This window comes from Hyperolius riggenbachi, chromosome 10 (assembly GCF_040937935.1).
Source record: "Hyperolius riggenbachi isolate aHypRig1 chromosome 10, aHypRig1.pri, whole genome shotgun sequence".
NCBI lineage: Eukaryota > Metazoa > Chordata > Amphibia > Anura > Hyperoliidae > Hyperolius > Hyperolius riggenbachi.
The window spans coordinates 200,001,545-200,016,209 of NC_090655.1; the positions used below are offsets into that span (position 1 = coordinate 200,001,545).

At 41.8% G+C, this 14,665-nt stretch overlaps 1 protein-coding gene across 2 annotated transcripts; it reads right to left on the minus strand.

Annotated features, from left to right (window-relative positions):
- Positions 1-1,038: 1,038 nt before the first annotated feature.
- On the minus strand, positions 1,039-13,948 carry PRG2 (proteoglycan 2, pro eosinophil major basic protein). Of its 2 annotated transcripts, none has more exons than XM_068258288.1 (6): positions 13,793-13,948; positions 13,448-13,504; positions 8,830-9,074; positions 7,223-7,351; positions 4,004-4,109; positions 1,039-1,232 (listed from the first exon to the last, which is right to left on the minus strand). In XM_068258288.1, the coding sequence occupies exons 2-6, from the start codon at positions 13,500-13,502 to the stop codon at positions 1,174-1,176; spliced, it is 594 nt and encodes a 197-aa protein (XP_068114389.1). In that variant the 5' UTR covers positions 13,503-13,504; positions 13,793-13,948; the 3' UTR covers positions 1,039-1,173. The 2 variants fall into 2 exon arrangements, with proteins under 2 accessions (XP_068114389.1, XP_068114388.1); XM_068258287.1 differs by having other exon boundaries at positions 13,774-13,948.
- Between the last annotated feature and the right edge of the window lie 717 nt (positions 13,949-14,665).

Below are 14,665 nucleotides of genomic sequence, written 5' to 3' on the forward strand. Positions count from 1 at the left end.
AGATTGAGAATCCCCCATGAGGAAATGGACTAGTTCAAAAGCTGTCATATCTTTCAAATCTTTACTACCTACTCTAAGGCTGCTTACACACAGGGATGTTACAGACGCACGTTAGTGCAGCCTGTAACACTCCCCTAATGCACAGCAATGTAACACAAGTGGGCTGTTCACACTGCCCACGTTGCGTTACATGTAACGCTGCACGTTGTAGTGAAAGTGCAGCATGCTACGGCGTTAGAGCGGCTTAAGCCGCGTTAGACTGTTTGCACATGCTCAGTCATGTTGGGGAGGAGTGGAGAGCGGCCAGGCACATGGCTAATTAATATTCACTGCACGTTGTGACGTGCAGTGTTTACTTCCTGGTGCGGCTGCCCTGTGCGGCGATTGGCCGGCGGGACCACGTGATGCAGCATGCGTCCAAGAGTACGCATCACGGACGCCAGAGTGAGCTGCACAACGCGGCTCACTCTGACGTCCACATCGAAGACCACCAGGCCTTGCGTTAGGTGCATGTTATGCGACCTTAACGTGGCACCTAACGCAACGTCTTAGTGTTCAAGTAGCCTTAAAGTGAACCCAAATCGAAGCTGGCAACTCAAAACAAGCTCTTTCTCTGGGGAGAGGGAAGCTTGCGGATCCTATTGAGGCTTCCCTCTCTAGTCGGCAGTAGGCTGCAGTGATGTCTGAATGGCACACCTGATACAAGCAGGGGCCTAACCCATTCAGACTTTAGTCAGAAACATCTGATCTGCAAATGCTTGTTCAGGGGATATGGCTGAAAAAACATGAGGCAGGAACATCAGAATAGACAGGCAATTTGCATTGTTCAAAAGGAAATAATTGTCAGCCTCTATGTTCCTGTTAGTTCAAGGGTGTTCGCAAAGCTGAAATAAGTGTGACACCGTAAGCAGTGCCAATCCTGACTGTCCAATAATCCCTAACGGGAAACTGAGAAGCCTCTGTTCTCTTTCTTATTTGTTTACAGGCCCACATGATCATTTTAAACAGTTTATACAGAGGCAATTAGAACACCAGTCATGACTGCATGATATTATATTTATTATCTGTATTATTGACAATGTATGGAGCACAAAGCAATGGAGGGGGAGATTGGTGGAGACAAGGAAAAACTGCATGGAAGGAGGAAAGGTTGCTATAGCAGTGTGCAGGGGCTTATCTCCCACAAATGAAGGGAAGTCTTACTCTACAGTCGACAGAATACCATAGGCCATCTGTGAAATGGGGAGAAAAAAAAACAGGTTAGAGAGAGTGAAATTAAAGAAGAAAAAAAAAGTATTTTTTTCTCAGGTGAATAATTATGACTAAAAAGTTTGAGTAACCAAGCAATAGCCATTCTTACATAGGAAAACTAAAATAACCTGCATTATTTGGTTTCAAAACAAGGCAGTGGCTGCTCACATCACAGGCATTGGAACCCTGGCATGTGCCCAGGGGCTGCTTACCAGAAAGATTCTGAGGGAGCAGGAGAGCAGCATAGTGATCTTTTGCTGGTTTGCCTATTAAGAAAATGCCCTGATACACTAGAGAGCGTTTTGTGGGTCATTTTTCTTTAACCACCCCCCCCCCCCTCCAAAAAAACCCCAGCCTCCTTTGACTTGCATTGAAATCGCGTTTACAAAAATCTTGATTTTGCTTATTTTATGCGATTTTACCATAAGTCAAGGGAAACATTTAAAAAACAAAACGAAAACAACCCTCAAAACACTTTCTGGTGTCTCAGGGCCCAAAGTGTGGTCAAGTAAAACAGCGGTTAAGGTATCTATTCATGTTGGAGTATTGCCACTGCCCATATATGTTGCCTTTTGTCCACTCCACTTGTTTTTGTATGTAATTTACATGTGTATACATAAAAAAAAAATCAGCTTGTATGCTAAATATCTTTCAGAGCATGTGTGAAAAAATTGCTAGGATCCCAGAGGATATGCGGCATCAATGGGCAGCATTGGAGGAGCAATCATATGCTGTGGCAAAGGGGGGGGGGGGGGGGGCATGATCATGATAGCTTTTGGGCTGGGCCAAGCGCATGTCAGTCTAGTAGGGCCTGAGCCCACTGACACAGTTTTTTATGCTTTTCAGTTAAACATCAATGTTAGAGATGTTGAAAAGCGGACAGAACGGCAGTGGGCTCAGGCCCGTAGGGTCTTAAGAGTTAACACCTTAGTAATCTGAACATTTGTATAGCGCTTTTCTACTGTTGGTCTCAAAGCGTTCAAGAGGCAAACCTGCAGTGTTAGGAATTCTTGCCTTGAACTCCTTACTGAATAAGTACTGACCCTAGCCAGTATTTGAACGCTGATCTCCCATGTCAAAGACAGTGCCCTTAACAAGTGCACTATCCAGCCACCTTCCGCTCAGCTGCCTACTCTGCATTTGTGTGTGTGGGTGGACTATGCTTTCTAGATCACCTGGGCCTGTGCTAGCTAGGGGATAGCAAACGGTAACAGGAAAAAAGGGCGCCGGCAGCTAGTAGACAAAAAGGGCGCCGCCATTCACTCCCATAATAAATATCGTTTAATGGGCGCTGAACAGGAAAAAAGGGCCCTGGAGATTATTAATGTTTTACAAACGGCACCCGGAGATTTTTAATGTTTTTTATAACTGCACTTGTGATGATATAAGTTTAGAAAATGCGCCCGTCACGAATAACGTTTGTAAAAATACTAAACATTTTTATCGTATTAACTAAAACATTATTTAAAATTTTATCCCTTACTGGTTGTAAAACATTATTATTCACAAAATAAAGCGATCAGTACGTAACATAAATTGCAATATATTTATGATTTCTACATTTTTAAAACATTATTTGTAAACGAAATACAACACAATATTTTTATAAACGGTATTAACGTTTATCGTCTACACCCCGCACCCTTTTTTCCCGACGCCTTTTTTTGATGTATGCATAGCAAACTCCTTTGTGGCTGCAGAGGAATGAATAATCTTTGGCAGCCGGTCAGGTGGCAGGGAGAGGTGGCAGCGCTTCCCAAGACAGGCTGCATCTGAATGACTGGCAGCATAGATGTGCAGTGCCTAATTATAGGTTACACAACTTGCATTCAAAACAAATGCAGAAAAATTAACATAATGGAGGATGTTAGCTTCCAAAAACAGTTTGCATGCAGAGTGTTCCATACTGGATCCTTCCACCGTGATGAAGTGGCAAAGCTTGTGGAGGAATAAATGCTATACAAGTGATGTGCTGAATCACATCTTTATAAATAGGATGCTGTCATTTGTTGTACCTTTACAACTGTGAACTAATAGTTCACATTTTTATTGCTCCTTTAAGAATAGTTGTGAACAAGTGTGCTGTCTACATGGTCACAAATATCTTCCTGTTGAGAAAGGATGGTGATTGGTCTGATAGCCTCTATAAAAAATACCCATCAATCTTTATAAGATCACAAGTATTTAAAAAAAAATTCCACCATATCAGTAGCAAAACATAACTACTTATACAATATTGATTTGTAACCATTTCTTGCTTGATGGTTTTGCTTGAAAAAACTTATTAATTATCTCTACATTGCTCCTTTAAAGAACATCCAAGGTCAAAATAAAATGATGAGAAAAACAATTGTATCCGTCCTCCTTTTCCTAAAAAAGGACTTTTTTTTTTTAGATATCCCACAGTTTTATTTTATATTTAAATCTAGTTTTTAAGTTTTTACTGTTTCATTGTCTCTGCTTAATGACACCTTTGAGCTAGAGCTCAAATCTATGAATTATTTACCCTTTTTAACTAGTTCCTGCTCTCAGAAGCCATTTACGGACAGGAAAGTATTTATGGCTGTAATTACTAATCAGTGAGGGTTATGCTATACTCTCACCCAGTCTGACTTGCATACCTGATTTTTAACTCTTTCAGACAGAGAAAGAAAAAAGGAACACGGCCTAGGTATTTGTGTGCTTGGCACTGTACATGCACATGTCTATCTCACCGTGCTGCATGTCACTTCGGTTGTCCTTTAATACTTACTTCCTGCATACATGGCAACACACCACCTTCCATGGCGGCGGCATTGTCCCCATGCAAAGTTGGTGTAATCCAATCTAGAGTTATCTACATTCCTGTATCCACGGCACTGCAAGAAGGATGTTGAGAGAAAGATGTATGACAACCTTTACATTCATAACACAGGAAAATATTACATTTACTGCTCGGGCCCTTCAAACACCCGACAAAGTAAAAAACTACATTTCACTCACGTTGAAAGCTGACAGGAAGTAGGGACAAACCTCCAAGGAATATCCAGGATGTTTAAAGGATACCCGAAGTGACATATGACATGATGAGATAGACATGGGTATGTACAGTGCCTAGCACACAAATAACTATGCTGTGTTCCTTTTTTTTCCTTTCTCTGCCTAAAAGAGTTAAATATCAGGTATATAAGTGGCTGACTCAGTCCTGACCCAGACAGGAAGTGACTACAGTGTGACGCTCACTGATAAGAAATTCCCCTTTTTACCTCTTTCTTGTTCTCAGAAGCAATTTTCTGCTAGGAAAGTGTTTTATAGTTGGAATTTCTTATCAGTGAGGGTCACACTGTAGTCACTTCCTGTCTGAGTCAGGACTGAGTCAGCCACTTACATACCTGATATTTAACTCTTTCAGGCAGAGAAAGAAAAAAAAAGAACACAACATAGTTATTTGTGTGCTAGGCACTGTACATACACATGTCTATCTTATTATGTCACATGTCACCAAGGCTACTTCCACTTAATTTTTGTTGGTGTGTGTCGTCATCTTTTCAACAAGAATTTATCCTCTTAAAGTGGAAGAACAGTCCAAATATTCTCGCTGCTTCAATAATTTAAACAAACTATTAAAAGTTCTAAGAAAAAACGATTTTTTTCAGGTGCCTGACAGGGTTAATACACCTAGTTTTATTTGGAAAAGAGAGCAATATCACTTTGCTACACTGGGCTGCAGGAGCTCTCTAGGAAGCCAAAGATTGTTTTATCTCTGACTGAAGAAGATAAGAGGCTTATTTATAGCAGAATGCTGCTCTGTGCAAAATACAATGATTAGAAAGCGGTCTTGGTTGAACGTGAAAATACATTATTGTGGAATATAACTGCTTCCACACAAGCTGCTGTGGCCAGGGATGGCAAAATCAGGCAGCATAACTATTTATGCAAAAAGGAGTTGTGGGAGAGGTTTTCACTGCAAGTGTATCCAAGACAGTAATTCTGCTGGAACACTGCGATGGCAACGTAAATAGGATGGGGTAAAATCATTATTTTCTCTGTTGTTTTTCATTATCGTGTGACTTTTGAACTGTGGGGCTAAAGGGATGTTGGAGCACATTTGGAAATGATGCATTGAAATTGACTCAAGACACTCGTTTGTATTTTCATTGTGACATTTATCTTGAGTAGCTGCCTGCTCTACTTTACTATATGCAGTGTTCAAAGATGTTGAATATCTTACTTTCTCAATGGATTTTATTTTAGATCTGCAGAAATTCCAGCCAACATTTCTCAGGCCTTCTGTATTTCAGATAAAGAAATTGTAACTTCATTGGATCATGTGACAGGAAGTAGTAGGGCTGAACCAAACTGTACCTTTTGAATAATTTTGAAATCCTTTGGTGTATCTCAGAGTTGCAAGGATCGGCAGGTGTCAGCATCAGTAAGTAATTTGCCACCTGTATAAATCATAAGAGCTCTGTCCCCATTTTCAGCGAAACCACCATTTTTTTCTTAAGTATTGCGAAGCTCTAACATCAAAGAGCTTTGGAACACTTCGGATAACGTTGGTTTGGTTGTCTTGCTGTTGGAGCGGGCGGAGTTTCAGAACTCTCATGATTTACAGGCGGTGGGTGACTTACTGCCACTCTCACTAGCAGCTCTCAGTTAGAGCTTTATGTTAAAGGATTTAAACATTATAAAAAGACTAGACTTCATTCTAAAGTAGGCAATCAGGAAACAACCGCTCGACTGCACTGTGGAAGGCAGTGCTGGACCATAGGCAGCCAGGCCTGGATACTGTAGTAAAGAAGAAAGATGCGGTCCGCAACAAGTCTCTCCACAGTTTTTGAAGTTTATTTAGGACGTATCCTCACAGCAATTAAAAAAGTACAAAGCTGACATGTTTCGGGCCATACAGCCCTTAATCATAGCAACATGATTAAGGGCTGTATGGCCCAAAACATATCAGCTTTGTACTTTTTTAATTGCTGTGAGGATACGTCCTAAATAAACTACAAAAACTGTGGAGAGACTTGTTGCGGACCGCATCTTTCTTCTTTACTTCATTCTAAAGTAGTTAAATATTCAGTCATAAATGTACTTCTAAACATTTCCTTAAAGGGTTTAAAAAAATGACTGATTAATAATGCTTACATAACTGATTTTGTTTTATGAAGAGTGCATCTTCTGCATTGTGGGGGCTGGATAATGGAAAGGTGGGGCACGGCTCTGACTATAAAACTTTCTAAAGCTCCGTTCAGGTTTCCTATTTTTTATATATGGACTCACTTTAACAGGTTCCACTTGGAACTTACTTCCAAAATCAGAGCTAGAGGCCCCATCTCTGGACAGCTTTAACCACTTTAGCCTACAGGTGTTTACACCTCAAGGATGGAAGCAATTTTCCCGTCAGCGCTCCTCCCATTCGTTCGCCAATAACCTTATCACTACTTATCATAACTAAATGGTCTATATCTTGTTTTTCAGCCACAAATTAGGCTTGTTGTGGGTGCGCTTGTGTGGCAATACTATATGCGAATACGGGTCCAGATCGATCACAGTGCCTCCTATCTAGATGACAATAGTCATCCAGATAGGATTAAGGGGTTAAAGGGAACCCGAGGTAAGAATAATATTGGTAATAATAATATAATAATAATATCAACCATAGACCCTGAACAAGCATGCAGCAGGTCAGGGGTTTCTGACAATATTGTCAGAACTGACAAGATTAGCTGCATGCTTGTTTGTGGTGTAATTCAGTTCACTACTGCAGCCAAATAGATCAGCAGGGCTGTCAGGCAACTAGTATTGTTTAAAAGGAAATAAATATGGCAGCCTCCATATCACTCTCACCTCGGGTTCACTTTAAGAAAAGGTTAAAAACCCACCTCTTTTCCTGAGCTTTTGGGACCACATAATGCAGGGACACAGCGCTTTGAGTCCCCAGGGAGAAAAGTGCTATAAAAATATTAATATTATTATTATTACGGTTACTTACACGCCGGGGTTTCCAGACTCCAATCCATACGTAGCCCTGATTTACGCTTCTGCCAAGGTTTCTCACGAGTCTGTTAGTGCAGGCACTGTGTATGGACGCCATTCTCCCATGATTGCAGTTACAGAAACGCTGAGAAGAAGTTAAAATGATTGATAGGGTTAATTGCAGTCCACCTCATTGAAGCTGATCATCTACCCAACCACATAATGGTACTCTGTACTTACAATAGTAGCAGAAACGTGTACCATTTCTGCTACTATCTAAACAAAAACTTTAGGGGAAATATGATGAAGAAACTTAGTGCTAAGCTTTGTACACAGTCACATTCTACAAGCCGCCTTACCCCCACTGGATAAGTGGCTAATGACTATCTGAGGGGGGGAGGGCGCACTGGTATACTTGTAATAAAACAGATCTGACATTTGGGGTGGGGGTGCTACAAGGGCGGAGGTAGTTTTCTTTTAGTCCAAATTATAATACCCTGCACATGCACATATATGGGTGCTGAAGAAATGTGCTCCACCAGGCATGAAACTGCATGGCACCAACACATGGCATCCTGCAGTGTGATACCCGGCGATGGCGAGGGTAACATGCTCACTTGTGCATGAATCCTTAATAATTATTACAATGGGTAAGCATGGCTGCTGATGTGGTGAGATAGTGGTGCCAGTGCTCAGCGTATCACAAGAGCATGAAAAAACAGCCATGATGTGATCACATCCTGCCCAGCAGTCACATTAATACCATACTAAGCAGGATTGCAATCACAGGCCCTCCTGCATACATTCAAAAGTGCTGCATGTTCATTTTGGCACATATATTGCCAATAGAATATCAATTATAGGTCTCGCCATGGTCCCTGGTTTCGGAGCACGGAATGAGATGCGATGAGCTCTTTCCACTGCAAATAACCTTGTTAAATAGTCAGTACCAGTGCTGCCCTACTCTGCGCCAACTGTCTCCCTCTTCTCTCCCCTCATTACCGCCGATAAAATATCAGTGATGTTACTAATATTCCACTATCATCTGTTATCGATAGTAGTATATTGGTATTGTTACTAATATTCTACTACTGTGCTATCTTATCCTATCCTCACACTAACCACGCCACTATCTATGTTTAACACTACCTACCCCCTATCTCCACGTTATAGAGATGTGGCGAACTGCTTGCAAGCAAACAGTCCCTGGGGAATGACGTCGGGGTCATTGCCGTGTTGTGACGCTTCTGTATTACTGCTCAGCCGTGTGCAGATACTTTCCCAGTGGCTGCGCATCCTTGAACGCGCACCCGCAGCCAGGAGAGATCTGCGCATGCATATGACGTCATGTAGAGCGCTCCCCGAGGTCATTCCCCAGGGACTGTTCACTTGCAAGCAGTTTGCCATATCTCTACCACCTAACGCTATCCTCTCTCCTACCTACACCTAACACTAACATGACCCACTGGCACCACACGTAGGCTTCTTACAAAAAGGACACATCATTACTGTAGGAGAAAATAACAGCTGAAATCTGATTGTTTGCTTTTGCTAACACTTCCGTCTTCCTCCCTCCTCTCCGATCTACATTGGTTGACAAAAATATCTACTTGTTTTACTAACCCTGGCAGCGTAGAAATTCCTTGCTGCAGTATAAATAGTGTAAGTACAGGTTCCTTCTACTGAGTTCCCTTGCATTAATTCCACAGTGGCATTGAGAGGCTTCTGCAGCTGGAAGTCATCATCAGGGGTTTTCTCAAGGTCATCTTTCAGTTCAAGGTCATCTTGCAAGTCAAGGTCATCTTGCAACTTATTGTCATCATCTTGGCTATAATGATCAGCTAGGTCATCCTTCTGAATCAAGTCATCTGAAAACGATAAGGTATTTCATTATTAGGATTCCAGTATGTGTGAAAGCTCATGAAACTACAAATACTTTTTTTAGTTTGAATTAAATGAAAGAGTAAAAGAGCTTTCTGCTTCCTCTCTCTATTTTTGTAAGTTTCTCTCACTTGCTTTACTAGGTGGTATTTGCCTTCTTAAAACAGAAGGTACTTGCGATAATTCAGCTTTAAGTAACATCTTTCGTTACCCACAATGCACCGCTACTGAATATGCAAATTATCGTTTTATGCCCTTGAAGCCAGCCTTACATCCAGAACCACTGGTGTATAGCAAGCCTATAGCTTAAATTTGACAGAGCCACTTTAACCCCACATGCAGACAACCTGTTTTGTACTTTTGGTCCTCATCAGTACATGGCAGGGATTGATATGGCTCTATGGGATAAAGGCTTGGACCAGAACAACAGAGTAACCAAGCAGCTTGGGTTGACCCAAACCACTAGGAAAGTATAGGGGTATAAAAGAGACCAAAAGGCTTTTGTGTAGGGCTTTTCAGTCTCTTTTATGGTGGCCATACATGGTACAATTTTTTCATACAATCTTACCATTTCTATGTAATATAAGGGAACTGCATAAATTATCTTTTCAGTATATTCACTTAATTTACCCTTATACTACATAGAAACAGGGCCGGCCCGCTCATGAGACAGGGTGAAACTTTTGCCTCAGGCGGCACTTCTAGGGGTGCGGCAACCACCCGTCCGTGGGTGCGGGGGGGCCTTCCGCCGAGCTGGAGGGGTAGCGGGCAGGAAGGGGGTATTAGGCCTAACGGTGGGCGCTCGCCTGGGTCCCCCGATCTGCGCTGCCCACTGTATTGTAAGTGGACGGTGTTGCAGGAAGTGACGTCAGTGGAGCGCACGCTGGAACCGGAAGAGGTGAGTGATCCCCGCCCGTCCCTCTTACTATCGGCTGCTACGTAACCATTTAAAGCTGGAGGTGGACCGCAGATCGAGGGACCCAGGCGAGGGAGGGGGGGGGGGGGGCAAAAAGTCTAGGGAAGGCCCTGCATAGAAATGGTAAGATTGCATGAAAAAATTGTACCATGTATGGCCACCATTAGTCCCCTATACTTTCCTAGTGGTTTGGGTCACCCCGAGCTGCTTGGATACTCATAATAGTGACAGATAATATGTAGGCAGGAACTGCATCTCTTCAAAAGGGACACAAAAAACAATACAAAATACTTTTAGTAATGCTAAAAAAATATCACTGGAATCTTTAAAACAATAATTTTTGTCAATGCTGAAATTCCCTTTCACTTCTCGTAGTAACAGGAGGTGACATAGGAAGGAAAAGGAATCTCTTCATTGGGACATTGGGAAGGCAATACAATATTTAAAGTGGGACAAAACTCAAACTTAATCTAAGGTCTGAAGCAGGGGTAGGGAACCTATGGCTCGGGAGCCAGATGTGGCTCTTTTGATATCTACATCTGGCTCACAGTTAGGCTTTGAGTCACTAAGCTACACTGCTCAAGCAACGCAGCTCAGTGTGAAGGTGCGAGTAACATTTTCAAAGTAGGTTCACTACTGCTGTAGCATGCACTACTTACTCGTGCCCCCCCCCCCCCCCCCCACAAAACGAACGGCCGTTCCAATTGTCCCACCCTGTACCCTGTTAGGTCCAGTGACTTTGTAGGATGAGATCCCCGCACTTTGAGCGGTCCAATAGACTGTCTGTCGCTTGGTGGAGATCTCGTCCTACAAAGTGAATCAACCCCCAAGTCAGCTAGCTAATTGTACAAGCTGATAGTCTGTATTTCTCCTGTCTGGCTCTCAGGGAAATTGCTTATGTTGCTGAAACCCTAGAGAAACTGAAGATGTGTCTGACGCTTCCGCTACCCAGAGGATCAACCGTGTACACATCTCCATGGCAACAGGGATGTGAGCCCTCTGCTGCGCATGCACATTGTCCCAGTTAGAAAGGTATTGTATGGCTCTCACGGAATTACATTTTAAAATATGTGGCGTTATGGCTCTCTCAGCCAAAAAGGTTCCTGACCCCTGGTCTAAAGCATTAAACAGCATAAAACTAATAGCAGAAAAATATATAAATGATTACCAAGTTACTGGAAGGGTTAAGGCCAGGTTCACATTTTCAGTGAAAATGGTCCATGTGGCAGATCGTACCGGAATGGATCAGAATGGATGTAATGTTAACAAATAGATCCGTGCACATTGCTCTGTTCTAACAGATTGGTTTGGTACGTTCTGCCGAACGGGCCGCAAGTTTAGGTGTTCTGGGCTTTCACATCTACACCCCACGGATCTCTAAACACGTTTTAGTATAGAACTACTTTTGCCATAAGCAGACATCTATAGGCATTTTTATGTCCCCGTATTCCTAAACCATGGATTTCTAAATGACATTTAGTACAAAGTTCTCAGTGATAACTTTACACTTTAATTGAAATATGCAGATAAATCTAAGTTGATGCAGAATTATGCAAATGTTACTGTAAATGTATACAGCTTGAAAATGGACCAATGAAATGCTTTTAACTGAAGTTTTCTGTATCATAATAATTAGCATAATTTTCAATCACCTCAAATTTATTAGCACCTCAATGACAAGCCTACTAACTAATGTGGACTTTGGTACATATAGATTTGGGCAAGATATTTAATAAACACAATACAAATAGATGACAATGGCATGTAGCTTTTTTTTTTTTTTTTTTTTTTAAATATCTGTCAGTCTAATGGTACATACACACATCCAATCACTGGCCAAATTTACCACTTCCTTGTAGTATGAGGGACAACATACTTTGAATACTATGAACAGATTATGCAGGCAAGCTCTCATACTACGCTATATAAATACCCTTTCAAACTAGCACTGAAATCTGCGTTGTGTTACCCTTTCTTACCTCAAGGCGCTGCAAGTGCAATGAAAGTCAATGGGACCTTCCACAGCTAATGCGGTGCTATGAGATGTGCTGGGAGCATCTGATCTGATGCAAAGTCTGCAGCGCGTCACCGCATGATCTGTGCTTCCCCGCAAGGGTTATGCAGCAATGCAAGTCAATGGATGACACAGACGGGAAACCCAGTGACGTACTTCCTGCTCAGCAGGAAGTATGTCACTAGGCTATGCATATGACCCTGTTGTCGCATGGTGGCGCAGGATCACATGAAGGCCGATTTTTGTGTTGCGACAGGAGCATAAGGTTACAGTGTACCTGAAGTCTTGCACAGGACAGAAGGAAATGCAGTAAAGTTATACTAAAATATAAATGTTCTACTAGCGACTATCTCTGACATTCTTTTTACCGGGGGCCTTTTTTAGCTCACATGGCACTTTGCCGCCCGGTCACTTCGGTGCAGGATGAGCTGAATATCCGCTCTCCTTGCTGCTGGTGAAATTCTGGGCGGCGTTAATTACTATTCTCCCTTTGAATTGCAAAACTCGGAGGGAAAAGTAATTCAGGTCCGGCAATCTCCAGAATACCAAACTAAGCCCTGGGCCCAAATGCAATTCACTTTTTCATCTAACTTATCTCCTAGGATATCATTTTCGTCTTCTCTCTAAACAAATTTTTTTTTAGCATTTTACAAGTACAGGTTGGTGAAAAGGTACTATCACATTTATTTTGAGCATTTTCTTGCTTGCTGGTGGCTTAAAAGGCATTTTATGACTCGTTGTAAAAATATTACCTAGGAGAAAACTCAGGAGAAAAAGTGAATTGCATATGGGCCCGGGTGTCTGAGGTTCTGCTCCTGGTCAGAAAACTAACTACAAGGAATCCCTATGTTTGGGTGGGTGTCTGTTATTGACCCCTTCAACTCCTGCTGCTTGTGATACCTTTAAGAAGGGATATTTGTATGACTGGGCATATTCATGGGAGGTTATATTTAAGCATCAAGCAGGGGAATGAAGGTTCAGAAGTAGATGAGGTTAAGGGTTAAAGGTTAGGTGGTAGACACTGGTTAAAGTTAGATTAGGTGGGCAAAGTTAAGCTCTAAGTGGGGATGTAAATTATATGCTTCAGGGACAAATAGTTAACTTTAAAATACTATGTACCCTCATTTCTGTTATTGTTACTACCCCGTACTCCTGCATCTGTTGTCACAGCTGATTGTATATTACCTCCAGCCCTTTATTTGTTGTATGTTCTGAATTATATAGTAACAACATCTGGTCTCCTAGAGTGCACTGGGAGAAGAAAACTGCATAATAAACAGCCTAGGCTTAGGCTGGGTGGGCGGGACTACATACCAATATACAGCAAAATATATAGGAAGTGAATAACATAACATAAAATTGGTGAATAATTTACTTAATTCTATTATATGTCACTGGACAACACAAAATACCACAGGTGGTCAACTCACGTTTTTCTTGAGCATAGATTGCCCCCACGAAAAGAAGCAGCAATAGATAAACCATGTCTGTAGAAGCAAACAAAGGAGTTAAATCCAAAGAAAACTTAGGTAGCTGTTAGTATCATGATAATTAAGTTAGTTAAAAGCAAAGCAATCCATAGCAGCCAATTAGAAGCGATCTTTCACTGATCTTGGCTCCAGAGATTGAGAGCAAAGTTTTAATGGTTGGGACATAGTAAGAGATTCCCATTCCATAAAAGTCTTTAGTGGAAAAAGTGAAGAGCAATAGACTAAGTTCATGAGGTAAGGAAAGGGAGGTCAGTTGTGAAGGTTACCTTTACTGATTTTGGATACCTTTTTTGAAGTTCTCTGAGGTCTTCTCCAAGGTTCAACCCAACTACTCAGCAAATGGTCACAACTCCATCTTTATACAGTGTTTAGAGGAAGTCATGGTTCTGTATGTGGTTTTCTATTACATAGGTAGGAATTGGTGATAAGATAACCAGGTCTGCTAATGTCTGAAGACATTTCTCAGTGGTTATTACCCAAGTGCAACTGTTTCAACTGACACTCAGTGATCTTCTTTTTACCACATTTTATCTCACTTACAGTCAATGGATACACAAAGGTATATAATAAAGGGATGTTTGATGTAATAATAATATTTTATGCAAAAAAAGCATAGGTTTTTTTTGGTGGAAACTGTAGTTTTCATTTATTACAACAATTATTTATCCTACACAGTTTCAAAGTTAAAAAATACAAATAAAAATAAAAAGCAGCAGCTTCACAGTAATACCGCGCCCAACAGAGTAAAAAGATGCATTAATTTAGCACAGTGGTGAAAGTGGGGAAGAGTGAAGGCATGTACACATGCACAGTTACTGTTGCCCCCACTCCAAGCTTCTGGACTTGATCCCTCAGGTACAGTTTGAGTTTGAATGCTGAGTAGATGGGTCCCTAACCTACAGGCTTGTTGCGATGGAGGGACAACAGCACAGTGCATGATGGAGTGACTTTGAGCAGGCAGGATGAATAGGGGAACAATGGGCTCAGCCTGCGCTCTTGTAGACAATCCCAAACTCCAGAGGTCTTGGTGAAGCATCAGGACCACCGTATAAACTGGATTCTCAGCAAAGATGGCCACAACCAGCCACCTTGGCTGAGAATAATACAGCATGTGTACAGGGCTGTAGAGCACATGCTTGTTTGCACCAGGAACAGCAG

Coding starts and splice junctions, on each gene's coding strand:
- PRG2 (XM_068258288.1), bottom strand. CDS start 13,502: ATGGTTTATCTATTGCTGCTTCTTTTCGTGGGGGCAATCTATGCTCAA. Junction 9,075..13,447: donor AATCTATGCTCAAGAAAAAC/GTGAGTTGACCA, acceptor TATCGTTTTCAG/ATGACTTGATTCAGAAGGAT. Junction 1,233..4,003: donor TGTTGCCATGTATGCAGGAA/GTAAGTATTAAA, acceptor CCCATTTCACAG/ATGGCCTATGGTATTCTGTC.